This window comes from Oncorhynchus nerka, linkage group LG7 (assembly GCF_034236695.1).
Source record: "Oncorhynchus nerka isolate Pitt River linkage group LG7, Oner_Uvic_2.0, whole genome shotgun sequence".
NCBI classification, from domain to species: domain Eukaryota; kingdom Metazoa; phylum Chordata; class Actinopteri; order Salmoniformes; family Salmonidae; genus Oncorhynchus; species Oncorhynchus nerka.
The window spans coordinates 23,031,887-23,059,170 of record NC_088402.1 but is presented as its reverse complement, the minus strand read 5'-3'; the positions used below and the strand labels follow the sequence as shown (position 1 = coordinate 23,059,170).

The window sequence follows — 27,284 nt, the reverse complement described above, 5'->3', positions numbered from 1 at the left end:
AGAGGGAAGCGAGAGAGGGCGAGCAGAGCGAGAAGCGAGAGAGGGCGAGCAGAGCGAGAGAGGAAAGCGTTAGAGGGAGAGCAGAGCGAGAGAGGGAGCGCGGAGCGAGAGAGCGGAGCGAGAGAGGGGGAGCGGAGTGAAGGAGAGAGCGCGAGAGAGGGGGAGCGGAGTGAAGGAGAGAGCGCACGAGGGAGTGAGAGAGCGCGCGAGGGAGTGAGAGAGCGCGCGAGGGAGTGAGAGAGTGCGGTGCGGGAGTGGGAGAGAGAGTGCGGTGCGGGAGTGGGAGAGCGAGGGAGCGAGGGAGTGAGAGAGAGAGCGAGGGAGTGAGAGAGCGAGGGAGTGAGCGAGCGAGGGAGAGAGCGAGGGAGTGAAAGAGAGAGCGAGGGAGTGAAAGAGAGAGCGAGGGAGTGAAAGAGAGAGCGAGGGAGTGAGAGAGCGAGCGAGGGAGTGAGAGAGCGAGGGAGTGAGAGAGAGAGCGAGGGAGAGATGGAGAGAGCGAGGGAGAGATGGAGAGAGCGATGGAGTGAGAGATAGTGAGAGAGAGAGCAAAGCAGTGAGAGAAATTGAGGCAGTGAGAGAGGGAGAGCGGAGCACAGGAGTGAAGAAGAGAGAGAGAGAGGCAGCGAGGAAGTGAGAGAGAGCGAGCGAGGGAGAGAGCGAGCGAGGGAGAGAGAGAGCGAGGGAGAGAGAGAGCGAGGGAGAGAGAGAGCGAGGGAGAGAGAGCGAGGGAGAGAGAGCGAGGGAGAGAGAGCGAGGGAGAGAGAGCGAGGGAGAGAGCGCGAGGGAGAGAGAGCGAGGGAGAGAGAGCGAGGGAGTGGGAGGGAGAGAGCGAGGGAGAGAGCGAGGGAGAGAGTGGGAGAGAGGGAGGGAGTGGGAGAGAGGGAGGGAGCGAGAAAGAGTGAGAGCTTATCCCACTGGGCAGCCTGGACTAGTCTAAGCCTCCTCTCTGATTGGCCGTTTGTGGTCCGGCACGGGGGACAGTGGGAGTCGTATCAGACTTAACAGGACTCTGGCCTGAGACAAACCCACGCAAGGGGGCTGGTGTCTGGATAGAGGGACGGAGGGAAGAGGGGAGGAGGTTGAGAAAGTGCTTTCCACAGATGGGGAACAGGATTAGATGTCGCACCGTGGAAGTTATAAGGAGCTAATGACTGTCAGATGGCAGACTGGATGCATTTCCACTATAAGGTGGGAGGAAGGAGTGGGCTGGCCGCTCTGACAGGAAGATAACAAGCATCGTCATCTGTTACTCTCCATGTCAGCATTTATGAGGTAACAAAACGAGACATCTGAAGAAGAGGAACCTCTTAATGAATGCTGTCATGTTATGAGCCGATTCCTCCCATTGTTAATTAACTGCTGCCAGAGAAATGGCCTGCCGTCTGTAATAGCAAGGAAAGGTGGGTATTAGCTCAACCCTAAGAAGAGAGCATGGATTGTATTTCAAAAGAGAAACTTCTGAACTGAGTTCGTCATGAATCATATAGTACAGTTGACTGTAGTCAGACCAGATGCATTTGACCTGATGCAGCCTAGTTCATCGACTGCCATTTCCAAACACTGAATCCATCAAGAGGATTAAAAGATGCATTCAGCATTCTGAATAAATGGTATCCATCTCTCTTTACTGTAAAAATAATCAAACATTTAGCACTGAAAAAAATGTGTGTACAAAACTGAGGTGATTTACAGCCTTGCTTGTTTGGGGACCCACTGTCCAACATGTCACTGTCAATACAATCCATTGCATGGAGTGAGAAAGGACAAATAAGTGTCATTGACTTACACATATCTATATGGAATAAGTCTAATGAGTGCATTTTAGCCGTTGAGGGCAAATGTATACTTGGTCTGCTAAGAGCATTATAAAACACCAACTGTTAAATCCATCCTATTTCAAAATTGGTTTCACAAGGAAATAAAAATGAATTCAGACAACTCAAGATTTTAATCCAATTGTGTCGACCGAGAAAGAATAAGAGGAGGAAAGTGTATTTGGAAGAAGATAATCGGAGGACATGTTTTGACTTGAGGAAAACATTATTTCACTACTATCGCATTTATAATCTCACTCATGATTTAATGCTGCAAATAAAACAAATCCAAACATCCCATTTCGTTATAATAAAGAATCAAGGACTTTTCCTTCCATCTATTAGAATAGACAAGATCTCAAAGAATTCATGCGTGGATAAGAACGTGCAAGCTTTAAATATGCCATTTTATGTCCCAACCTTGTTAAGACGAGTTCACTTACCAGTGACATTGAGAAAACAATTAACTATAGTATTAGCCAAAATGCTAACAAGGCTATTTTGTGTTGCCTTAACTAAACCTAATCACATTTATAAAAAGGAATATTTAAACTGGATGGTTATTTACATGTGGGCTATATTGTACGCTTAGTAGGAGTCCAACCAGTATGGGACGGTACTCCAGTCCCAATTCTAACTAATGGAGAAGATGACAAGAGAAATAGACAGGAGCTCCATGCCGACATCCTTCCTGGAAACGGCCTGTACTCTATGGGCCTGTTAGACTCCTAGTCACATCATTAGGAAGAGGCTAACGTTACAGGCTCGATCGGTTCAAACCAGGGAGGGACCAAAAGACGACCACATCATTAAATGATCTGACGTACCGGTATAAAGATGATGAATTATGAGTATAAAGAGAGGAATAGAGGACTGGTCACACATTTTAGAATTTTCAGTCGGGATTAGAATATTTGGTTTGTCATTTGAAGGACTTCATAGGTAATTGCACGTGGCCAGTGAAATTAGTTGAATATTCTTTCAACCAATTAAAAGCACGTTGCTGATACCCCTGGGAAAGAGTTAGAAAATATTGGGCACATCCAAAGTTAATGTTAGGTAACAAACATTTTCTAAACTTATGAGAATTACCCTGTCAACCCTGACACGCTGTCCCAGTCTGAATGTAAACGTTACGTACAGCACTGAGTAATTGACCATCTTCATGCTAGAAGAACAATCTGTTTAATGCCCGTCTGGTGTCAGGCACAGAGAACATACATCACCGTCAACAGAAACAATCTCTGGGGCTTCCTGAACATTAAGAATTGACTTAAGGGAGAACAAGTCGCTTTCCATAATGTGGAAACATCAAGCGTCGTCGATGCGTCAACGTCCAATAACACAAACAGTAAGGCCAGCATCTGTCATACACTGGATCTGCAAACCTAACAGAGTCTTGAGAACGGTTCTTCCTTTTGTCTTTCTGCCACAGGATGATTCAGTGACAAACAGGTGCTAAACTAGCTACCTGACGTATTGTCCCTCTGGACCACATTTAGTTTCTTTTTGGTTCAAGCAGCATGACTAAATGGATCCAGTCTGGGTTAAAGAAGGAACACGAAACTGAAAGACAACTCACTCCCCAGAGTGATGGAACTAATGTAGACACCATGACAGCATCAGTCTTGTTGTGGGGGTTAGTCCTAAACTCCCCAAGTAAACCTCTGAAGAATCACACTGTCATTGGGTGGGAAACACTGATGAGGAAGAGTGGGATGATGTTACATTTTCTAGCTAAGTAAGAGCCTTCACCTCCCAGCTTGACTGCACTGGGGTTAAGTTAGGGGTTATGCCACAAATTTGGAAAAATAAAAAGATGAGAAACGGGGTTCCCCATTTTGAACCGCTGACATTTAATTGGTCTTTAACTTTGCAGGAGTTTTATGGGTCGCCCGTAGTGTTTGTGTGCGTCCAGTTTACACACAATTAATCAGTAATAGAGAGCGCCCAGAGCAGCCGGGCTTCAACAAAAAGACTCCCTCTTTCACACAATGGTTTCCGGAAGCTTCTTTCCATGACTTTTACCGAGTCGGGTTAAATAAGGAAGTAGATAGTAGCAGATAGTAGATCCACACTGTGCTGGACTCCCTCCCTCCCCAAGCTCCCACAGCCAGCTGGGACATTTGCATACGGAGTGAAGGAGGGAGAGAGGGAGAAAAGAAGGGAAGGAGGGAGAGGGGGGGGGGTAGCACCAGACACTCCCACTGGCTATAAAGCCTAACCATACCGAACCTCTCAGACAGAAACCACATGTGGATCTGAGCACTGGGAGAGAGAGAGTGTAAAAGAGAGAGAGAAAGTGCAAGGGACAGACGTGGAGCCGAGCTGAGGGAGCCACGCAGACGTGGATCTGAGAGGAGAGAGCAAGAAAGAGAGAACGAGAGAGAGAGACAAATAGTATCCTGAGAGGATCTGAGAAACACAGTGGGACCTGACATTCCTCAATTTGGTTTCTCACCTAGAGAAAGGAAAGTTAAAACTCCAAATGGAACTTTAATGACAGAGGAACCACGCCATACTGGATTGCATCGGAGTCAAAGGATTTAGAGAGAGATACTAAGGTAACACTTGTTACTTTTTTCCTGTGTGATCATTGAACTATACATGCATGTCCAGGTGTCACAGCAGTAAACAAAGCCCCGAGTAGAGATAGAGCTAGTTGACTGTTGGAACTGCAGAGCACAGTGACCATGTCCTTCGCCATGGTGCGGCCGGCGCCTAACCGGTACCTATACTCAGACATCTCCATGTTGTCCGAGGACGAGGAGAATGGAAGCGAAAGCTCGGGCTCGGACGACCGCTCCTTCAGGCTGGATGCCAGAGGCTATGACATCAAAGTCGGGGGCCGCAAACGGAAGCCGGGCAGTGCTGGAGCAGGGCGTCTGGGAGGGGGTCAGCTCCCGCCTCAGATGCTGCTCTCGCAGGACGGCTCCATCTCTCCGACAACTGGGCTGCCGCGGCAGCGCAACGCAGCCAACGCGCGGGAACGGGACCGCACCAACAGCGTGAACACGGCCTTCACCGCCCTGCGGACCCTCATCCCCACCGAGCCAGCCGACAGGAAGCTGTCTAAGATCGAGACGCTGCGGCTGGCGTCCAGCTACATCTCCCACCTGGGCAACGTGCTGCTGGTCGGGGAGACATGCGGGGACGGGCAGCCATGCCATGCTGGAGCGACCTCCTCTGCCCACTATTTACATCAGCATGGATCCCCGGCCCACGACGCAGAGAACTCCCAGCCTAAACAGATCTGCACATTCTGCCTCAGCAACCAAAGGAAAGTGGTGAGTTAGTCTGTCCCAGCCATCCACACCATGCATATGCCATTGTGCCTCAAGTAGGATACAAAACACCACAACTCCAACCACTAAAGCAGGGTTCCCCAAACTCGGTCGTGGCGCCCACCCTGGGTGCACGTTTTGGTTTTTGCCCTAGCACTACACAGCTGATTCCAATAACCAACTCATCATCAAGCTTTCATTATTGGAATCAGCTGTGTAGTGCTCGGGCAAAAACCAAAACGTGCACTCGGGTGGGCCCCACGACAGAGATGCAGAAACCTTGCACAAAAGTAAAGCATTATCCAATTAGAAGGCGTTTTGTTTAGGAAGTACCATGCTGGATGGCTCCTTGCTATATGATTCTTATAGCCTAAGTGAATTCAAATAAAAGATTGAAAAGCTTCAAACTTACGCTACCCGTAGACAAGAAAACTACATCTATTATTCCCTTATGTATTTAGGATCATCTGTTCTTGCGAGGTGAATAAAGGGAATCCTATGCACTCCGCTGTACTGGAGGGTAAGAGAGCAGCCCCTCAGTGCTCAGACAGAGACACAGCGACAGATAAGGATGCCCAGTTGTCCAGCTTCAACTAAACCTCTCAGTAGTAAGACCCAAATCCCCAGCTCTCAGAGATAATTTTCTCAGACGTCTCAATTTGCTTGCCGTATTCAGTAGCACGTCCCATTGTCTATTTGGTCTGAGAAGTTAGGGACCAACTGCATCGTGGGCAAACAGAATTTAGCCTAATCAAGGAAGTGTCACACCAAATACAAACACGCCATCTATCCCTCTCTCGCTCTCTCCTTGTCCTCTGCTCTTCCTCAGCATACGCCTGGGCAGACTCTGGCTCATAAAGCCAACACCACGTCGCATTAAAAATAAAAGCGTAAATCACGCTCCAGCCATGAGAAATACAACACAAAACCAAAAAACAGAGAGGGGGAAACTGTCATTTCACCTCACAAGAGCAAAGCAGCTTTCAAACTTGGAATATACCACATGCTCTTAACAATTAAGAGTCAACCATGACACTGGGACATTTTCGGTTAGGTACTACATTTCACCACCACAATATGTATTATTCCCTCAGAAAACATGAAGACTGTCCAAAATTAATTTCATTGAAAAAAAGCACAGAGGAAAGGAAAAAGCCTGGAGTCAACAATGTATATAGAACAGAATGCGTTTTAAGTGATTAAACTCTAAAATGACCTACTGGACTTACTCCTTTTAACTCCTAGTGGAGCAAACAACACAATACCAAGACGTACCACGACTCCAATACCAAGACGTACCACAACTCCAATACCAAGACGTACCACGACTCCAATACCAAGACATACCACGACTCCAATACCAAGACGTACCACGACTCCAATACCAAGACATACCACGACTCCAATACCAAGACGTACCACGACTCCAATACCAAGACATAAAAACAGCTACTTACGTCTCCGTGCTCTGATCAAAAGCATTCTGGGAACATCTGCTCTATTCCCCAATCTGTCAGTGAGCCATCCTGAGCGATTTACACACGCATCCTGTGTTGACCTAAGGCTCTTCCTAGGGCTCCAATTAATAACACTGTCAACCACACACACACACACACACACACACACACACAACCTGCCTCGCTGTATCTCAGACCTCTGGCTTCCTAAATAAATCATGAATACGATATAATGACTCTCATTATGCACCACACACACCATCACTAGAGATGTTCAATAGCAGAACACAGAGCTGCACAGTAGATGTGTTACACTGCCATCATTAATATATTAACATGTCTGGAGAGTCAAAACTCCTGACCTCTGGACAAATCTAAGAGAAAGATATGCTCAACTTTCAAGTGTAATAGCACAAGCTCACCATGAACAAGATCTGGATCAACCTTGTTATAGCATCACCAAGGAGCGAATAATGCTTCGAATCAAAAACGGATTCAAGTAAACGCCTATTAGTAATGTTTCGTAGACGTATTCACTGCTACAAAGGGGCTCTTTAAAATACCATGAAGGAAACAGAGATGCAGGAGTACAATTAATAACAATAAAAAGAGACTAATGGACATTCGCCCGACTGGAAGCAATCCTATTCGTCCATTTCATTGATTTTAGCAAGGCAGAATAAACCAGCAAATGAGATAATGGCTGTTTAAGTTTTTTTCTCCTGAATTAAAGGCCTGTCTTTAGGAGGCCTGAGCTGGGCCGATATTCGAAACAGATTGGGCTTCGGCTTTGTAGTCGAGGCTTTAAGAGGCGAAAGCGACCCACTCCAAACCGCACTGCTCTCTTTACCCATACTTAGCGCTCATTACTCCGTGAAAAGCATTGCTCAGCCAAGACTCATTGCTTTATTGTTGCTAAAGAAAGAGGAAAATAAAAAGGAAACACATTGAGGTACTGTAGAACACACGTCAAAATGTTTCCAATTCAGACAGAGAACAAATTGAGAACAGGATGATTGAAAAGAACAGGAGAGTTGTGTGATCTAGAACATTCACAAGCATTCGGAAGTGTAGGAAAGATGATAAAACGCTTCATTGATCAATTAGCATACTCTTATATCACCAGTTTAGTACTTGTGTTGGACTCAATCAACCAATCAGTGCTCCCATGGTGCTCTTTTCTAGTCTACTACTCATTGGATCAGTAGTCAGATCACAGATTTGACAGAGAGAGACCGTCAATTCACTCTGAATTCTCTTTATTGTTTTTCAAGGTTTTTCCTGCCACTGAAGTCAGAAGCCAATTTATGTGGACACACACAGAAATGATTTGCTTACAGATGTGTGTATGTGTTGTAAGTGTGTGATCTTATCACATTTTCCAGTCCAAAATTGGATCCATCTGGCACAGCTCTACCTTGCTTGGAGTGGAATAAATAATTTTCTACGTAACAGTCAAGCTAGACATCTCATGCACGCACATACACCCCCCCCCCCCCCCACCATCATGAAACGTTTTACATTTCTATTGACAGCAAATCAACTGTGTAAAAGTGCACTTCAACTAAAGTCCCATTATGACGACATAAGACAGAGCAGGACAAAAATGAACCACATTTGAGGTTCCACCCCCCCCCCCAGCTCCCTCTTTCGTTGGGGGCTGCTCAGCACAGTCCATTAGGAAGGGAGCATTCTTTCTCCCTAATAGCTGTAGCAGGTGAAGACAGGGGTTATGAAGGATGGCAGGGGGATTGCATAACAGGACACACAGGAGCAGACGACCCCTAGTCAAATGGACAGTACGTGTGCAGCAGCAGTTTCTAGGAGAGCAGGGAAAGAACTTGGCGAGCTTCCTCTGTGTACTGGTGCTGGGGTTAACCCAACAGATTACTAATTGAGTATAGACAGCCTCAGAGGCCAGTCCCAAAGCTGTGCACTAGCCTAGCAGCCACAGCTGTGCACTAGCCAAGCAGCCACATCGCTCAGATTTTATGTAATTATCTCGAGTTCCTTCATTACAGCCATACAGAAGTTACTAAAGCTTTTCCCTGCAACAGGAGTCTATCAGTGTGAACATGTAACACATTATGAAACGACCCAGTGTGAACTAACAGTATGCTGAGAAGCACGCTAGAATTAAAAATAACACTTAGTTGAATATTGTTGTAACTTAATATTTCATTTGAATCTAAAATACTATTGTCCAACTGTAATATAAGCCTTAACCGTGTGATTAAAAACCTAGACATTTTTTACTTCACACCTACAAAACACCTGTTTAACAAGTTATTCTAGAATATGTAATATTGTGTCCAACAGACCACAGACAAAACAGGGTGTAAAGAACCCACGCTCAGAAGGGTTAGGATGCCCAGAAGGAAAGCTGCATTTAATAACCCAAACAGATGAATCGTCCGTTAGGGCTCAAGTTACGCGTGAAAATCCACGCACCCCTGCGCGTGCACACACACACAAAGCTGACAAATGCCTCCATTGTAATCTTGAACCAATCTGCCAACGTTACCTGTCCGGCCGAAACCAAACCAAATATTTGCCTAAAGAATGAAGCCTGAGGAGAGAATAAAAACACACATCGGCTTCTGTGTCTGTGGAAATGTAATATGTTGTGATGTGTTTATAAAAACAACAAAAGCCTTCCCATGTAATTAGATGCTGTATAAGCAAGTGGTGGAAGCTTTAAAAAGAAAAGAAAAAAGGTGTGAGTTCAATCAAAAAAGCCTTCACATTTGGTTTCAGCTGCTGTGGAATTAGCCCTATACATCTTTACAATGTGTTATACAGGATATGAAAAACAAATGTTAAACAAAAATCCTATTAGTCGGGTGTAAGTGATCCCTGGAGCCGACGAATGGGACTTTAAAGTGGCACTGAACAAAAACAATAAACCAAAGAAAATAAAAAAGTTCCTGGCCCGTTTTCAAGAGACCGTCTGACCTCATCAATTGGAGACGAGTGTTTTGACAGGGCGCCTGGGCCTGCCTACGTCAGACATAGCCGTGGAAACGATGGCATTCCATGGCCTGGTCTCCCGGTCACTGGGTTAATCCGTAGGGAGCACAATGTGAGCCAGGTGTCCTAATGCTAGTTCTGCCACTCAGTGTATGGTGAGAGGAGAAAACATGAGCCTCCCCCATGGCCATGCTACAGCCCACAAGCCCCAGACCAGTCGACATCATACCTCCCCAGTCCACACAGCCTTCACACATCCCCAGTCTACAAAGGCCTCCAGGCAGCCTCCACTGCAGGCTGGACCAGTGGGTTAGAAGAATAGAACTAGTCTGACAGGCGAGAGCAGCGCACTCACTCAAAGGGTTAATGTCAGACATAAACTATTTTATTTTCCTTTACTTACGCTACCTCATCAATAAGAAGCATTGTAAAATAGTTAAGATTGGGATAAAATCCGTCTTGGAAATGTATTATCACAAAGTGTTTAGTCTTTTTTTTACTATTAATAGCCTACTAGAAAATGTTCACTTTTTTTCCCCTCTTTCTTTCAGAGCAAAGACAGAGACAGGAAAACTGCTCTAAGAAGTTAATATCTGGAGGACGACAGAGGGAAGAAACTGACTTGATGAGCACAACATATGAACCAGAACTGTGGACCAGAAACGTGACATTCTTAAAGGTGTACATAAATCAAAACCTGTATTTAATTATAACCCCCCCCCCCAAAAAAAAAAATCTGAACTGAGATGCTAAGTGTAGTTTCTGACGAGGTAATCATTTTTGGATCGAAAGAGACTGTGGAACTTCTTGGACAATGGAAGCATGCCCGGATTCAAAGAGGAGATCGAGAATAATCATCCCTCTAAAAAACATTCAACACTTCTCCATTCCATGATCTCTCAAAGACTTGAACAGGGAGATGAAAAAGAAACACACAAAGTAACTTTGCTCTCATCTTTTGTTTACCTGAGAACATCTGCATATGAAACGTAATAACCACAACCCTCTCTGCATGAGACAGACACCCAGACAGTCGGTAAGGACTCAGATGAGCCACGGTGGAACTAAAAGGGCTGTGGTAAGGGGGTTGTAATGGACAAGGGCAGGCAAAACTGGAACCCATGGTTGACTGTATCAGGCTACTTGCCGGAAAGTAAGCGAACTGTTCCACAAGCCAAATATATAACACAGCTTTCACTTCAAATGTAACTTTGTGGTCAGGGAGTTTCTACCCTGACAGACAACTGCCTTTCTCCTGAAGATAAATCCTCAGCATTCTGTCTTATGTCATTTGATGTTCTGTACAATATTTGTAAGAATCTGTTCAAATTCATGTCTAAATAAATATGCTTATGAATTAATTAAGTTTATTTCAAACAGGTAAGATTCTTTTATTTTATTGTTATTTTGCAATTCCCAGTGAAAAAGAAAGTACTTCAATTTCAATGTGTTTTTCAGTCTGCTGATATATATGATATTTCTTCCAGTTTTATTTCCGAGGTTTCTGATGATGACCAAATCAGGTGTACAAACAGCTATAAAAACACAGTGAGGTGTGATAAGGAACAAACCACAAGTTGATCATCTCGCGCTGTCCAGCTAGATTACCATCTTTACCACACCTCATTACTCACACACACAGCTGTTCACTCAAACCCTTCATTTACTAGAGATGTAACTAAAAAAGGGACTGTCGATTTGAGACAGCATCTAGTTTCTTCCATATTCACAAGAAATCTCATATTGCAACTATTGAACTCAGTCAATTGTGACCAACAAAAAAAAGGTCGCCAGTAAAGGCTTCAACAACTCAAATTACAAAACTAGTTTTTTTCAGAATCAGCCAGATGATATATGCAGTATTCTCTTCAGTGCTTTGAAGAGTACAGCTGAGACATTCTATAGAGACAGTCGCTTACTACGAACACACTGAGGGGGAGGGTTCCAGGGATGAGTTTGGGCAGCGTTGGTCGCGGCTGAGTTTGGGTGTATGGCAGGCCCTCGTCGGTCGGGACCTTTTAAGGAGCAGCTGTGAGGCTCAGCTGGGGATGTTTGGATCTGCAGGTACAGGGCTCCTGGCTGCCTGCCGCAGCCTGTCACTCAGCCCAGACCATTCTACCCCCAGCCCCACGCTGTCCCCCTGCCCAGACCATTCTCCACCCAGCCCCCACGCTGTCCCCCTGCCCAGACCATTCTCCACCCAGCCCCCACGCTGTCCCCCGGCCCAGACCATTCTCCACCCAGCCCCCACGCTGTCCCCGGCCCAGACCATTATCCACCCAGCCCCCACGCTGTCCCCCGGCCCAGACCATTCTCCACCCAGCCCCCACGCTGACCCCCGGCCCAGACCATTATCCACCCAGCCCCCACGCTGTCCCCCGGCCCAGACCATTATCCACCCAGCCCCCACGCTGTCCCCCGGCCCAGACCATTCTCCACCCAGCCCCCACGCTGTCCCCCGGCCCAGACCATTCTCCACCCAGCCCCCACGCTGTCCCCCCGGCCCAGACCATTCTCCACCCAGCCCCCACGCTGTCCCCCGGCCCAGACCATTCTCTTCCCAGCCACCACACTGTTCCCGCAGCCCCAACACGCCCAACCTGTCTGGTAGGAAAAGGAATCCTGCACACCTCTGGAATTCCTCCCCCTGTCCCTGGTCATGTCTAGGTGGGATACAGCTTGTCAAATAGACATTTGCATTTTAGCTAACCCAAACACTGTTCCTCTCTCGGCCAGAGAGAACTTGTGTGTCCACTACTCCTGTGTCCACTACTGACCCTGACCTCCAGGCCACCCCCTTCTCTGTCCTCTCTTTCCCCCCACCAGGGCTGCCTCCTGCTGCGGCCCGGTCTCGTGGTTGGCCCTTGCTATCACACTCACCCATCAGCCCTGTCACAGGCAGCGGTGGAAACCAAATGTGGAAATGTTCACAACCGCTGGGAGCGAGGCTAGCTGCTCTTTTTCCTTTCATTCACGACAACGTGGACAAACCCACTAACCTCTATTTCTAATGGAAACTAAAATATTTGCCATGTAATGTTTAAACTGTACACTATAACCATGAACTCAAGTGTTCTGTTGATAAGGAACAAATTACTTAGTCAGATCAGTGACTTGGTCATAGAAAAACTTCTCTTTCAAGAAGAATACGGGATTTGCGTAAAATGCTGAAATTTGAATTAAGAGGATGCCAATGTTCCTTAGTATAGGGAAATCTGGAATTCACTCCAACCCAGATTGTGAGATCAACACTGGGACGTGAATGCAAATGGATGGGCAGCAGAATTTGACTATTTCAAGGTTAAACGAACATGTTTTTACCTATTACAATTCCAAGTAAAAATACTGTCTGTTCCTCTGTGTCGAGAGTACAGAGGTAATGTCTTGCTTTGCTGTCTCGACCACCACACAACAAGTGATGTGAAACCCACCGTACAGATTAACACCAGAAAGTACCATCTCAGTATGGCTGTGGGGACAGTGAATCAGGGTAAACTACCTATATAGTGTTGGAAATGGTGATGTTGGTCGGTCTGTCTCTTCAGTCCCTATGGGTCCCATTCAGGCATATGGAATGGTTAGCGGTGAGCAGACGCCAGCCAGCCAATGGAGATTCATGTCTGGTCTGTAGAAGTGCTCCACTCCAGTCAAGCCCAATGAGAGGATTACTGTGAGGGGGGCCAGGGGAGGGTAGATCACCCTACACAAGACTGGGGCTAACCACCGGGGGATGGATGGTGGCTGTGGGATGCAGAAACCATATCGTTGCGACGCAGAAGACCCTTAGAAGAGGAACTCGTCTGACAGAGCTTACAATGCATCTGGAGACCCGGAAACCAGGGGTTCCTCCCCAACGAACTTCCTCTTCACACTTTTTAAATTTCTAACGTCTTATGTTGTATGGTAGTACTGTAGGAACCAGGGCTAATAATAAATTGTTTGTTATTTCGCAAAATAGCAAATCCACAATTTCTGAGAGGTTGCGACGAAGTCAGGCCCTCATTCAGTGAGGCGGAGTGTAACGTCAGCTCGCCACAGCTGTCGAGCCACGGTGCAGCGAGGTCCACACGCCACGCTAACTTGATAAATAAATATTCTGAAGGATCCTCGTACATGCGGTTTAACCTTGGGAGTGAGTACAGCCTGTGGAAACTTTGCATTCCGACTGAGCACGTCCAGGTTTTTCCAAAATGGGTTTTCCACCTGGGCAAAAGCATCCGGTACATCATTCAGAGAAAATCTTTATTTATTGAAAATTAAATATCAAATGATGCCCTGAAGCTTTCCTTCCCCTCCCCACCACTACAGCCCACAGGTATTATGACAAAAGAGAAAGCCATCGGGTAAAGAGAGCGAGGAAATCCCTTGCTTGTGCCTTAGAGAACGCAGCAGATTTCGCAACTAACTGTAAACGCCAACATACCAGTGATGTCAATTCCGTTAATTTTCTTTCCCCACGGCCACCACAAAAACCTTCTACAAGTCACAGAAAGATTCATAGGTTTTAATGGGAAAACGCATATTTTCAGGCATTGCCAGAGTAGATGGATTGAGGAAAGAGGTAGAGAGGATAAAGAGAGAAGGGAGTCTAGGTGAGGACAAATCTTCTGCCACACTCCTCTCTTCCTCATTTTCTTCCTAGTAGACCCAGAGCCGTAAAAAGATTTTTATAACCCCAGTCTCCGTTGAAACGCTGAAGCTCTGACAGGGGAAAGAGAGTGGGGGAACTCGGGCCCGGGCTGGTGTGAAGGAGAAATCAGACAGTCTAGACATCTCATCTCTTAGCTGTGCCGAATGTGAGAGCTTCAAGCATTCTGGTTGCCCCCCATCCCCGTCAACACTCACCACCACCCCTGCTCACTAACACCCCTGTCCCCTACTTCCCTCCCCAGAGTTTCGCCTTGCAATCCCACCGCCATCTCCAAACCCCTCCTTCCAACCGAAACACATGGCAGCCCCGTTGGCAGTTGGTTTCAATCAGGCCTTCTGGCAACAGGACACACACTGGGCCAACTGGGAGCCGTGCTGAATACCGGATGAGAAGGAAGTCCTAAAAACTACGGAACGACAGGTGGCTGCTTTGGCAGCCCCACACTCCCCCCCCGCAACAGTCTTCCCTCCTCTCTTAAAAACACCCCCCACCTCCATGCACCTGCAAGGGTCCGGCATGCTGCGGCCGGGGGTCCTGTTTGCTCTGTCGGAGCAGCACGCGATTCGCCCAGCCACTTCTTAAGATCACCCCCCACCCAGACAAGCAGCTCTGGATCAACATTCCCCCACCGACTTAGAAAAACACAACCCTGCTTCTCCTTAAATAGACTATTAAAAAGAGATTTCCTGCTGACAGCACAGTGACAGGCCAAGATTACACATAAAATTGACAGATAGGTAGTAAATTATCACCATATTGATTTCAGCAGTGCTGCAGAGCCTGAATGCAAACCTTTGTGTCCCTAGGATTGGAACAGTTTGGTAAGTAGTTTATCCTGGGCCAATGCAAAATGGTATACCTGGTCCTCTGAGTCCTCTCACGGCCCTTTTATTGGCCCGGGGCCCAGAGCAGCACAGCACACTGATCAATATCAGACTGTTTGAGGAGACACAATGCATCTTCTAGGTAACCTGCTACGGTGACTCCATCAATCAAGACAGTGTTTCAGGGTCCGTGTCATACATGTCAGCACCGAGGTCCGGGCTGCATACAGATGACCACACTGAATACGTGGATGGACTTAACACATACCCAGCCAGTATGGAACTGAACTATTGTGAGAGGGTAAAATGAGACCAGGTGGCCGGGGGAAGGTCTAGACTCTGGACTGTTTCCAAGAAGGACTACAAAGAGGATGACAATATTAGTGTAAAATAAATTGTGGTCACAAGTGGAAATCTCTCCTACTCTAGGTCTCTTTCCCCAGGTAGAAATCCTAAAATTGTTAGAATGAAAAATGACTACTTGGGAACAGTAGGTTTCATATCTTGAGAAATACGTTGAGCATCATGACATTCATCTGGAAGGCAACAGTATATGGGAGAGGCAGAATAAGTGGGCGGGAGAGGGGCCTTATGGCTCCTTATGGAATCTTTATGAATCGGCTTACATCTAATGCCGGTAACAGAACACCACCCATGTTCAATTAGATTTAATTGAATAAATCTTTAAGAATGGATTGTAGAACAAAACCATTGTTTTTTATAGTGCAGTGGCAGATAGATTTCATAAAAACCAAGCCCATGTCTATCGAACCACAAAATATATTAATCATCCCTCTTCAACGTTAATGTCATCCAAATGGCTAAGGGGGAAAAGCGAAACAAAAGACCCTATACCCTATTCAAACGTCAGGTCTGGTTGTTCCTCTAATAAAGAGAGGAAAAACACAATCATCTATTGTGAGCGAATAAGCAGTCATTTTGAGTTAAAATCAGACGCATATATTGGAAAAGTAGGGTTGATGATGTCTTTGGTTTAAGGCGCAACCAACCAATGGCACTTCCACCATCTCCACTATTCTTGATGGCTACATTGAGTTCCATAAGGAAGTTTTAGTGGCCGCTGAGGGCTGGCAATGGTTATTTCATTCCAGCCGCCGAAAGCAAGGCCCCATTCTCCGACTGATGCTGATGTACCTGGCTTGCGGTGTATGATCATAACTCTTGAAGTAACATGGATTTACTGCTTGTAAAAATATAAAAATACTTCATACTTGGGAAGGGAGGTTGGAGTCAAATGAATTGAATGAACAGGGGTGGGGGAGAGAAACAGAGTTAAATACTGTAGACTAGAGGAAGACCGTACAGGGCATGGGGCCACCTATTTAACCACAACATGACGAGACCACAGAGTTGAAACATCCTCTCCATACATGAAACATGTTCTCCAGTCTCACATGTATGGGATCTCTGCTATCCCCATTTAAAAAAAGTTATTGGCGCTGGTCTCCTGAAAAGACACACATGTCAAGAAGCTGATTAAACAGCATGATCATTACACAGGTGCACCTTGTGCTGGGGGCAATAAAAGGCCACTCTAAAATGTGCAGTTGTATCACACAACACAATGCCACAGATGCCTTAAATTGAGGGACCGTGCAGTTGGCATGCTGAATGCAGGAATGTCCACCAAAGCTGTTGCCAGATCGAGAAATTAACATTAAATTATCATAAGCCACTTTCAACATAGTTTTAGAGAAGTTGGCAGTATGTCCAACCGAACTCAAAACCGCGGACCACTTGGAACCACACCAGCCCAGGACCTTCACAGGCTTCTTCCCCTGCGGGATCGTCTGAGACCAGCCACCCAGACAGCTGATGAAACTGTGCGTTTGCACAACAAACAAATTTCTGCACAAACTGTCAGAAACCATCTCAGGGAAGCTCATCTGTGTGCTCTTAGTCCTCACCAGGGTCTTGACCTGACTGCAGTTCAGCGTCGTAATAGGCTTCAGTGGGCAAACACTCACCTTCAGACCTGTGCTGAATTCCTGGCAGCTAAAAATGACCCAATTCTTTGATGGCCTGCATACTCAGACATGTCACCCATTGGGGTTGGGTTAAATGCGGAAGACACATTTAAGTTGAATACATTCAGTTGGACAACTGACTAAATATACCCCTTTCTCATTGAGCATGACTGAGATGCTCTGGATCGACATGTATGAAGGAGATGTGTTGCGCTGCATGAGGCAAATAGTGGTCACACCAGATACTGACTGGTTCTGATCAACGCCTCTTCGTTTTTTAAGTAACTGTGACCAACAGATGCCGATCTGTATTCTCAGTCATGTGAAATCAATAGATTAGGGCCAAATGAATGCATTTCGATTGACTGATTTCCTTGTATAAACTGTAACTCATTGTAATCTTAGCAAATTGTTGCCTTTATATTTTTGTATGTATACATTTTTTTAATCCTCATCAATAAACACATATACAATGCCTTCAGAAATAATTTTTGAGCTGGCCGCCCGGCAATCGAGGGAGAATGGCCCTGGTCAGAGAGGTGACCAAAAACCTGATGGTCACGCTGATAGAGCTCGAGTTCCTCTGTGGAGATGGGAGAATCTTACCGAAGGACAACCATCTCTGCAGCATCCCACCAATCAGGCCTTTATGGTAGAGTAGCCAGACAGAAGGCACTCCTCAGTGAAAGGCACATGAAAGCCTGCTTTGAGTTTGCCCAAAGGCACCTAAAGACTCTCAGACCATGAGAAACAAGATTCTATGGTCTGATGAAACCAAGATTGAATTCTTTGGCCTGAATGCCAAGCTTCACGTCTAGAGGAAACCTAGCACCATCCCTACGGTGAAGCATGGTTGTGGCAGCATCATGCTGTGGGGATTTTTTTCAGCGGCAGGGACTGGGAGACTAGTCAGGATCGAGAGAAAAATGAACAGAGGAAAGTACAGAGATCCTTAATGAAAACCTGCTCCAGAGCGTTCAGCTCCCCAGAATGGGGTGAAGGTTCACCTTTCAACAGGACAATGACCCTAAGCACACAGCCAACACAACACAAGTGGTTTCGGGACAAGTCTCTGAATGTCCTTGGCCGAGCCAGATCCCAGACTTGAACCCGATCTAACATCTCTGGAGAGACCTGAAAATATCTGTGCAGCGACACTCTCCATCCAACCTGAGCTTGAGAGGATCTGTGGAGAAGAATGGGAGACTCTCCTAAAATCAAATCAAATCAAAATCAAATCAAATGTATTTATATAGCCATTCTTACATCAGATGATATCTCAAAGTGTTGTACAGAAACCCAGCCTAAAACCCCAAACAGCATGCAATGCAGGTGTAGAAGCATGGTGGCTAGGAAAAACTCCTTAGAAAGGCCAAAACCTAGGAAGAAACCTAGAGAGAAACCAGGCTATGAGGGGTGGCCAGTCCTCTTCTGGCTGTGCCGGGTGGAGATTATAACAGAACATGGCCAAGATGTTCAAATGTTAATAAATGACCAGCATGGTCAAATAATAATCACAGCAGTTGTCAAGGATGCAGCAAGTCAGCACCTCAGGAGTAAATGTCCTAAAACAGGTGTGCAAAGCTTGTAGTGTCAGACTCGAAGCTGTAATCGCTGTCAAAGGTGCTTCAACAAAGTACTGGGTAAAGGGTCTGAATTCTTATGTAAATGTGATATGTCTATTTTTATAAATTTGTAAACATTTCCGTTTTTGCTTTGTCATTGTGTGTAGATTGATGGGGGGGGAAAAAACAATTTAATACATTTTAGAAAAAGGCTGTAATGTAACAAAATGTGAACAAGTCAAGGGGTCTGAATCCTTACCGAATGCACTGTATACACTTGCGCACACCCACACACAATTTATTAGGTACACCCATCCAGTACTGGATCGGACTCTCCTTGGCCTCCAGAACAGCCTGAATTCTTTGGGGAATGGATTCTATGAGTCTAACATTCCACAAGGATGTTGGTCCATGCTGACGCTATGACACCACACAGTTGTTGCAGAATGGACGATGGTACACCACTGCCACTAGCAGGGATTCATCAGACCAGCCAGTTTTTCCACTCAATTGTCCAGTATTGGTGATCCCCTGCCCACTGGAGCCGCTTCTTCTTGTTTTTAGCTGATTGGCGTGGAACCCGGTGTGGTCGCCTGCTGCAGTAGCCCATCCTTGATAGACGAGTTGAGCATTCCGACATGCCATTCTGCACACCACTGTTGTACTGCACCGTTATTTGATGGTTTGTAGCCCACCTGTTAGTTCACACCATTCTCTGTTAACCTCTCTCATCAACGAGCCGTTCTGGCCCAAAGGACTGCCGCGGACTGGATGTGTTTTTGTTTGTTGCACCATTCTTGGTAAACCTGTGTGCCTGGCACTGACGATCATACCACACTCAAAGTCACATGTTTTGCCCATTCTAACATTCAATCGAACAATAACCGAAAGCCTCGATGCCTGTTTGCCTGCTTTATATAGCAAGCCACGGCCACATGACTCGCAGTCTGTAGGAGCAACCCCTCTTTATGAACGGGGTGGTGTACCTAATAAACTGGCCAGTGAGTGAAAATAAATTCGATATAGACCTTCCATGCACTGGGAGAGGGGGTGAGTTCAGGCTTACTCCTAAGGTTGCTTTCTGGTTTAGGGTTGTGTGGAAATAGACCCCCTGGTCCACGTTCCCTTAATTGATTCGATTTCATGGCTGGAACGCAGCTACATGACCAGAGGAAACAATGGAACTCCCTTGGTGATTGCTTTAAACTCAATAACAGAGAAGGGGGACCTGGGAGGCTGGAGGCCATTGCCCATGCCCTCAGTTTAGCTAGGGAACAGCCAGCAAACGCACCGATAGCTAAACATGCCTCTGGGCCTCTCCTGAAATCAGAGTTGATATCCAGCTCTCTTTTCCCTAATCCACACAGGCAGGTTTTTGTTACATTTTACCAAAGCTACTACACTCAGGAGGAACCTGAAAACATTACTTTTGACTGCTTCGGGTAACACGCTGTTCCCGACGAGACTCTGGCTCAATCAGTGCATCGTGGCTGAACACTGAAGACAGGGGAGGGAGGAAAGAAAACAGCAAGGGACTGATAAAGACAGAGGGAGGAGAGATGGAGACAGACAAGAGTGACAGAGAGAGGGAGACAAAGGAAAGTTTGACCTCCTCAGCCAAAAGGGACACTGGGTCCAGATCACACAGTGTCCTGTCCTTTCTAGCTGGGCCAGGATTCAACATTGGTAATAGAACCATCCTCTCTCTCTCTGTGTCTGCTGTCAGAGGTGCTAATAGAAACAGAGGAGGACACTGTGGTCTGGTCTCCCTCATTCAGTCAGAGAGCCGCCAATCCCAGTCCTGCCCAACTGTGAAAATCCCAGCTTTAAAGAATGTTTTTCCTGCCATCGCGACTTCGACTGGAGTCGGCATGGAGACCATCTGGAAGGCATTAGAAACCACCACCTGGAAACATCCCAATCACAAAATTAAACTTTGGGATTACCAACATTTTACGGGGAAAAAACAACTTCCAGACATGAGTGGCTCCATTTCAACCCCACTTTTCAAAATCTGGTTTCATCAGATTTCCAAGAGCAGGAGGAAGGAGGTAGGAGGAGGATGATGAGGAGGTGGGATGAGGAAGAATGAGTTGGGAGGAAGATGAGGAGGAGGGGGGATATGAGTCTGGTCTCTTAGCACATGGTTAAGACAGGACACCCAACAGGTCACATCGTCGAGAGCCTGTTTGTTATAGTTGGTAATGAAATGAAAATAAGCCACCTCCTATAGGGTGCTTGCTCCCGAGCAACAGAGTTCTGACAGAGGAACAGCCTTCATGAAGCAGATAGGATCACACAATTAAAGCCAGTCCACGTCTGAAACGTCCGTCATTGATTAGGCTGGAATAACAGGAGGGATTTAGGATGGTTGGAGGAAAAAAAAGGCAGGCCGTCTCACAGCACATGCCGGGGAAGTCAGAGGAACGTAACCCTAACATATCCTAGATGTTAGATATAGGCAAGCTATTGAAGGAACTGGGATCTTGAGGTCGTGAAAAAAAGGCTTGATTTGACCGAAAATGGAGAGGAAATGGTGTGTGCGAGTGAGGAAGTCATTTTCATCAATGATGATGATGGAGTAGTGTGTTTTATTAGATTCCCAGCACAGCTCAAGAGAGGCAATGTGGTGGTGTGGTGTGCGTGTTGATATGAATTCACTCTGGAAACTCTCGTCTTGGCATGTATGTTGGTTCTACACCCAAGGGTGCACTCAAAAGACGGGCTGAACTGTGTTCTGTTCCTCTGGACCTGCTGGTAAGTCAAGCAGCACAGCATCCCAGGGTCATCCAAGGTTGTCAGGTGGAGAGTTTAAAATGGCTGCCAAGTATGCATCTCCCTCTCCCCTGTCCTGAGCCCACCCCTCACTTCAATGGGTCATTGCTATCTGCTCTGGAGTTCGCCAACCACTGAACTGCTCAATGTGATTGCCAGATATGGTCCTCAACATGACCCGTACAGTTAGACTTATAAAGACAAAATCTCCATCAAGTCAACGAAGTCCAACAAAACTTTTGGTCAGTAATGCACACACTAAAATGGATATTACGCCATGTCAAAGTGCTGAGTGCACCAAACGCGTAAGCCTACCAAGTTTCATGTGCCTACAGCAGACAACAAATGAACAAGGATGTTTTACTGTAGGGTTGACACTTTTCACTGACTCCTAACTTAACTTTCTGATGTAATCTACCCTTGTGCTGTAGTCTCAAAAAAAATACAGCTTTACTCAGAGACACAAAAAACATAGTGATTTCATCGGTCTACTACTAGCACCACAAGAGAGGCCCCACCACGCTGGATCAGGACCTAAAGTTGTGTTTGCGTCGTAGGGGCTTGGCAGGGGTACCCAGACTATGTAGACAGGATCTGGGAAGAGGAGTTCAGGGGTGGGGGGCTATATCATGTATGCCTGCTTCAAGAGAGCTGTCCAAGTCTCTGCTGGAGCAGCACCCAGACATATTAGGGTTGTCTGTGGCCCGTAAAAAATAATGGGTGAGCGCATCGTCCTACAAAAGCATTCCAGCTTCTCCTCCTGGGACGAGCCTCACAAGAACAGCCAACCGGGAGGCTATGCTGTGAGCACAGCCACAAGACTGGGGGCACACATGCTCACTCTCCCAGCCTGTTAAGAGCTTTGGCAGCCTTGACAACACTGTTCTGATTGCCAATCTCCCAATTGAGCATTTCCCCTCCAAAATCTTGATCCCTAGCACACACAAACACACACCCTAAATCAAATCTAATTTTATTTGTCACATGGTTTGTAAACAGGTGTAAACTTAGAGTGAAATACTTACTTACTTCCCAACAATGCAGAGAGAAAACTAGAGAAAAGATTTTAAAAAGTAAAACACAAGGACTAAATACAATGATTAAGGATAACCCAAGTTAAACAATATAAAAGGCAATGCTACCAAATAATAATTGAGTGCATGTAAACTTCTGACCCAAATGGGAATGCGATGAAAAAAATAATATTATTCTGACATTTCGCATTCTTAAAATAAAGTGTTGATCCAAACAGACGTAAGACAGGGAATTTTTACGAGGATTAAATATCTGGAATTGTGAAAAACTGAGTTTAAATACAGTTGGCTAAGGTGTATGTAAACTTCTGACTTCAACTGTAGGTAGGGATAAAGTGACGAGGCAACAAGATAGATAAACAGCAGCAGCATATGTGATGAGTCAAAAGAGTTAGTGCAAAGAGGGTCAACTCAGATAGTTAAATAGCTAACCAATAGCTAACCGGACTAACTATTTAGCAGTCCTATGGCTTAGGGGTAGAAGCTGTTCAGCGTCCTGATGGTTGCAGACTTGGTGCAACGCTACCGCTTGCCATGTGGTAGCAGAGACAACACTCTGACTTGGGTGGCTGGAGTCTGAAATCTTTTAGGGCCTTCTTCTGATACCGCCTGGTATAGAGGTCCTGGATGGCAGGGAGCTCGGCCCTAGTGATGTCCTGGGCCTGATTAGTGGGATGCTGCTGAGATGGTTTTCCTTCTGAAAGGTTCTCCCATCTCCACAAAGGAACTCTGGAGCTCTGTCAGCGTGATCGTCGGGTTCTTGGTTACCTCCCTGACCAAGGCCATTCTCCCTCGATTGCTCAGTTTGGCCGGGCGGCCAGCTCTAGGAAGTGTTGTTGGTTCCAAACTTACATTTAAGAATGATGGAGGGCACGGTGTTCCTGGGGACCTTCAATGCTGCAGACATTTTTTGGTATCCTTCCCCAGATCTGTGCCTTGACAATGACTCGGAGATCTACGGACAATTCCTTTGACCTCGTGGCTCGGTTTTTTCTGACATGCACTGTCAACTGTGGGACAATATAGAGACAGGTGTGTGTCTTTCCAAATCATGTCCAATGAATTGAATTTACCCCAGGTGAACGACAACTCAGTTATAGAAACATCACGAATGATCAATGGAAACAGGATGCACCTGAGCTCAATTTCGAGTCTCAAAGCAAGGAATCTGAATACTTATGTAAATATGTTTTTTATTTTTAATACATTTGCTTTGTCATTATAGGGTATTGTGCGTAGATTGATGAGGAAATTATTTAATTTAATCGATTTTAGAATAAGGCTGGGCCTCCCGAGTGGCGCAGCAGTCTAAGGAATCGCAGTGCTAGAGATGTCACTACAGACCCGGGAACGATCCCGTGCTGTATCACAACCGGCTGTGATCGGGAGTCCCATAGGGTGGAGCACATTTGGCCCAGGGTCGTCCGGGTTAGGGGGGGGGTTGTACTTCGCTCATTGCACTCTAGCAACTCCTTCTGGCAGGCCGGGCGCCTGCAGGTTGACCTCGGTCGTCAGTTGAACGGTGTTTCCTCCAACACATTGGTGTGGCTGGCTTCCGGGTTAAGTGGGTTGGTGTCATGGCTGGACATGTTTCAGAGGACGCATGACTCAACCTCTGCCTCCCGAGCCGGTTGGGAAAGGGGGATACCTAGTCAGTAGTACAACTTGAAGCATTCAACTGAAATGAGTCTTCCGCATTTAACCCAAACCCTCTGAATCAGAGCGGTGCGGGGGGCTGCCATAATCGACATCTACGTCTTTGGGGACCGGGGAAGTGGGTTAACTGCCTTTCTCAGGGGCAGAACGACATATTTTTACCTTGTCAGGTTGGGGATTTGCTCTAACCACCCAATGCTCTAACCACTAGGCTACCGGGGAGTTGCAGCGATTGAAATGGGGGGGGGGGGGGGGGGGGGGGATAAGGCTGTAACATAAAATGTGGAAAAAGTCAAGGGGGCTGAATACTTTCCAAACACATTGTAATTCCTTCGTGATATGGATTGGGGAACTTGAAGCTCTCGACCCACTCCACTACAGCCACGTTGATGTGGATGGGGACGTGCTCGTCCCTCCGTTTCCTGTAGTCCACGATTCGCTCCTTTGTTTTGCTGACGTTGAGGGAGAGGTTATTTTCTTGGCACCACACTGCCAGTTCACGGACCTCCCTATAGGTTGTCTCATCATCGTCAGTGATCAGGCCAACCACCGTTGTGTTGTCAGCAAACAAAATGATGGTGTTGAGTTGTGCACGGCCACGCAGTCGTGAGTGAACAGGTAGTAGAGGAGCACGCACCCCTGAGGGACCCCCTTGTTGAGGGTCAGTGTGGCAGATGGGTTGTTGCCTAACCTCACCACCTGGGGGTGGCCCATCAGGAAGTCCAGGATCCAGTTGCAGAGGAATGTGTTCAAATCTAGAGTTCTTCGCATAATGATGAGCTTTGAGGGCACTATGGTGTTGAACACTGAGCTACAGTCAATGAACAGCATTCTCATGTAGGTGTTCTTCTTAGCCAGGTGGGAGAGGGCAGTGTGGAGTGCAATAGAGATTGCGTCATCTGTGGATCTGTTGGGGCGGTATACGAATTGGAGTGGGTCCAGGGTGTCTGGGATGGAGTTGATGTGAGCCATGATCAGCCTTTCAAAGCATTTCATGGCTACAGATGTGAGTGTTACAGGGCGATAGTCATTTAGACAGGTTACCTTTGCGTTCTTGGGGACAGTGACTAGGGTGGTCTGTATGAAATATGTAGGTATTACAGACTGGGTCAGGGAGAGTTTGAAAATGTCAGTGAAGACACTTTCTAGCTGGTCAGCGCATGCTCCGAGTAAGTATCCTGGTAATTAGTCTGGCCCTGCGGCCTTGTGAATGTTAACCTGTTTAAAAGGTCTTTCTCACATCAGTACGACTTCCTAGTCTAGTGTGCTACTGAATTGAATTCTGCGCACAGGTCCCGTTGAGCAGTAGCTGCGCAGAGGCAGGAAGCAGCAGGCGCAGTTGGGAGCCAGGGTTCTCGCTCTCTACCCTCCCTCTATTCCACAATGTGTCTTCATTCATCTCACAGAGCACATGGAAAAGCCATTGCGGGGGGAAAAGCCCCTTCCTGCCGGCGAGGAGGCCTCGGACAGGCCCTGCTGCAGTCTCACATATTCCCCCTTCACTCCGCAAAACAGGAAATAGCCCTTTATTACAAAGGAGGAAGGTAAGAAGAGGAGAGGGGGTTGAAAAATAAATAAACGAGTGAGATTTTTGGCCGTCTGCCGTTTTATTTGTAGACAACTTGTGCTCCGTCGGAGGGCTGCCTGCGAAGGGACGGCGAGGAGGCTTTGGGAGGCCTGAGAGGGAACCCTATCTGCTGTCCCCAGGCAGGGGGCTAATTTAACACAGGCCAAATGGGCCAGGACCACCGTGGTTCCACTCATGCGGGACAGCAGCAACACCGTGACCACACAGGCTAGCGCAGACCAGACAAAGGCTCAAGGGTTAGATAGGCTAGGGCAAGCTAGTCATAGGACGCTGCTGTGGGAAGGATCGCAATGACAAGGAACCACTGATGAGATTTTCCACGTCCTTGGTTCTCTCATCGGACGGTCCGTAAAACCCTCAAATCTAACAAGGGTTAAAGACAGTAAATCCTTAAATAAGGGGAAAGTTAATACTTGAAAAAAAATAAACACAACATCTGTTGCAATGAAATAAGAGGACAAAGAGAGAAAATACTAACTCCATCTCTCCATAGAGGTGTGTTCTGACACTGTTCGACTGAGTAGGTGAGGATCAGGAAGAAGCCCCTTGGAAGAGGGTGGGATGGGTTTCTACCTCTCCCTCGGTGTGAGATGCTCTCTGGAACACCTCTTACCTTCCTCTCCCGTTCAAACCATCCCTCTACCCATCAGTCTCTCTACTAGACATCCCTCGTTTCACCCTCCTCCCTACATCCACACCTCCCTTTCCTCTTTTACCTATCCTATTCTTCAGTGCAATGGTTTTCAACCAGAGTGCCTTGAGGAACTCACAGTGGTGCAGAGGAAATGTTCCTAATCATGATACGTCTTTGGATCCACTCATGTTTAAATGTGACCTGTGGAATTCCAATGGAATTTGAACTTGAAGCACCAGTGCCGCTCTGATAATAGCCTATGTTGAAATGCCTATGGTTCTTGCACCAACACTGCAGCAATACCTAACAATACAAAACAAACAAACCTAAATGTTTTTTTTTAAATATAAAAAGGAATTATGAACGGGAACAGAACATGAACATACACAGAGCGTACAAAACATTAGAACACCTGCTCTTTCCATGACAGACTGACCAGGTGAATCTATGATCGCTTATTGATGTCACTTGTTAAATCCACTTCAATCAGTGTAGATGAAGGGAAGGAGACGGGTTAAATAATTAAATAATGATTTTTAAGCCTTGAGACATGGATTGTGTCATTCAGAGGGTGAATGGGCAAGACAACATTTAAAATGTAAGTGACTTTGAACAGGGTGTTAGTAGTAGGAGCCAGGCGCACTGGTTTGTGTCAAGAACTTCAACGCTGTTGGGGTTTTCATGCTCATCAGTTTCATGTGTGTATCAAGAATGTTCCAGCACTCAAAGGACATCCTGCCAACTTGACACAACTGTGGGAAGCATTGGAGTCAACATGGGCCAGCATCACTGTGGTAGAGTTAATGCTCAATGAATTGAGACAGAGGGCAAGAAGGGGTGCAACTCAATATTAGGAAGATGTTCATAATGTTTTTTACACTCAGTGTATATGTATATGATGGTGTGTATAGACTGTATATTAACAGAAATTGTGCATATAACAGTAGTTATAATGTGAGCCTTGACTAGAATACAGTATATATACACTTATGAAGTAAGTAAACATTATTAGTGGCCAGTGTTCAATGACTATGTACATAGGGC

The 27,284-nt window shown here is 46.4% G+C and overlaps 2 protein-coding genes across 4 annotated transcripts in view; one reads left to right on the top strand and one right to left on the bottom strand.

Moving 5' to 3' along the window:
* Positions 1 to 27,284, bottom strand: part of LOC115131278 (ribosome biogenesis protein bop1-like) — a 124,962-nt gene that overhangs the window by 57,340 nt on the left and 40,338 nt on the right. The gene's annotated exons all lie outside the window — the stretch shown is intronic.
* On the top strand, positions 4,020 to 10,262 carry scxa (scleraxis bHLH transcription factor a). Its single transcript, XM_029662970.2, has 2 exons — positions 4,020 to 5,101; positions 10,077 to 10,262. Exons 1-2 carry the CDS (start codon positions 4,508 to 4,510, stop codon positions 10,113 to 10,115), a joined length of 633 nt encoding a protein of 210 aa, XP_029518830.2. The 5' UTR covers positions 4,020 to 4,507; the 3' UTR covers positions 10,116 to 10,262.

Bases quoted from the DNA above. Each gene is read 5' to 3' on its own strand.
- scxa (XM_029662970.2), top strand. From the start codon at position 4,508: ATGTCCTTCGCCATGGTGCGGCCGGCGCCTAACCGGTACCTATACTCA. The intron at 5,102-10,076 runs GTGAGTTAGTCT...TCTTTCTTTCAG, and splicing joins TCAGCAACCAAAGGAAAGTG to AGCAAAGACAGAGACAGGAA.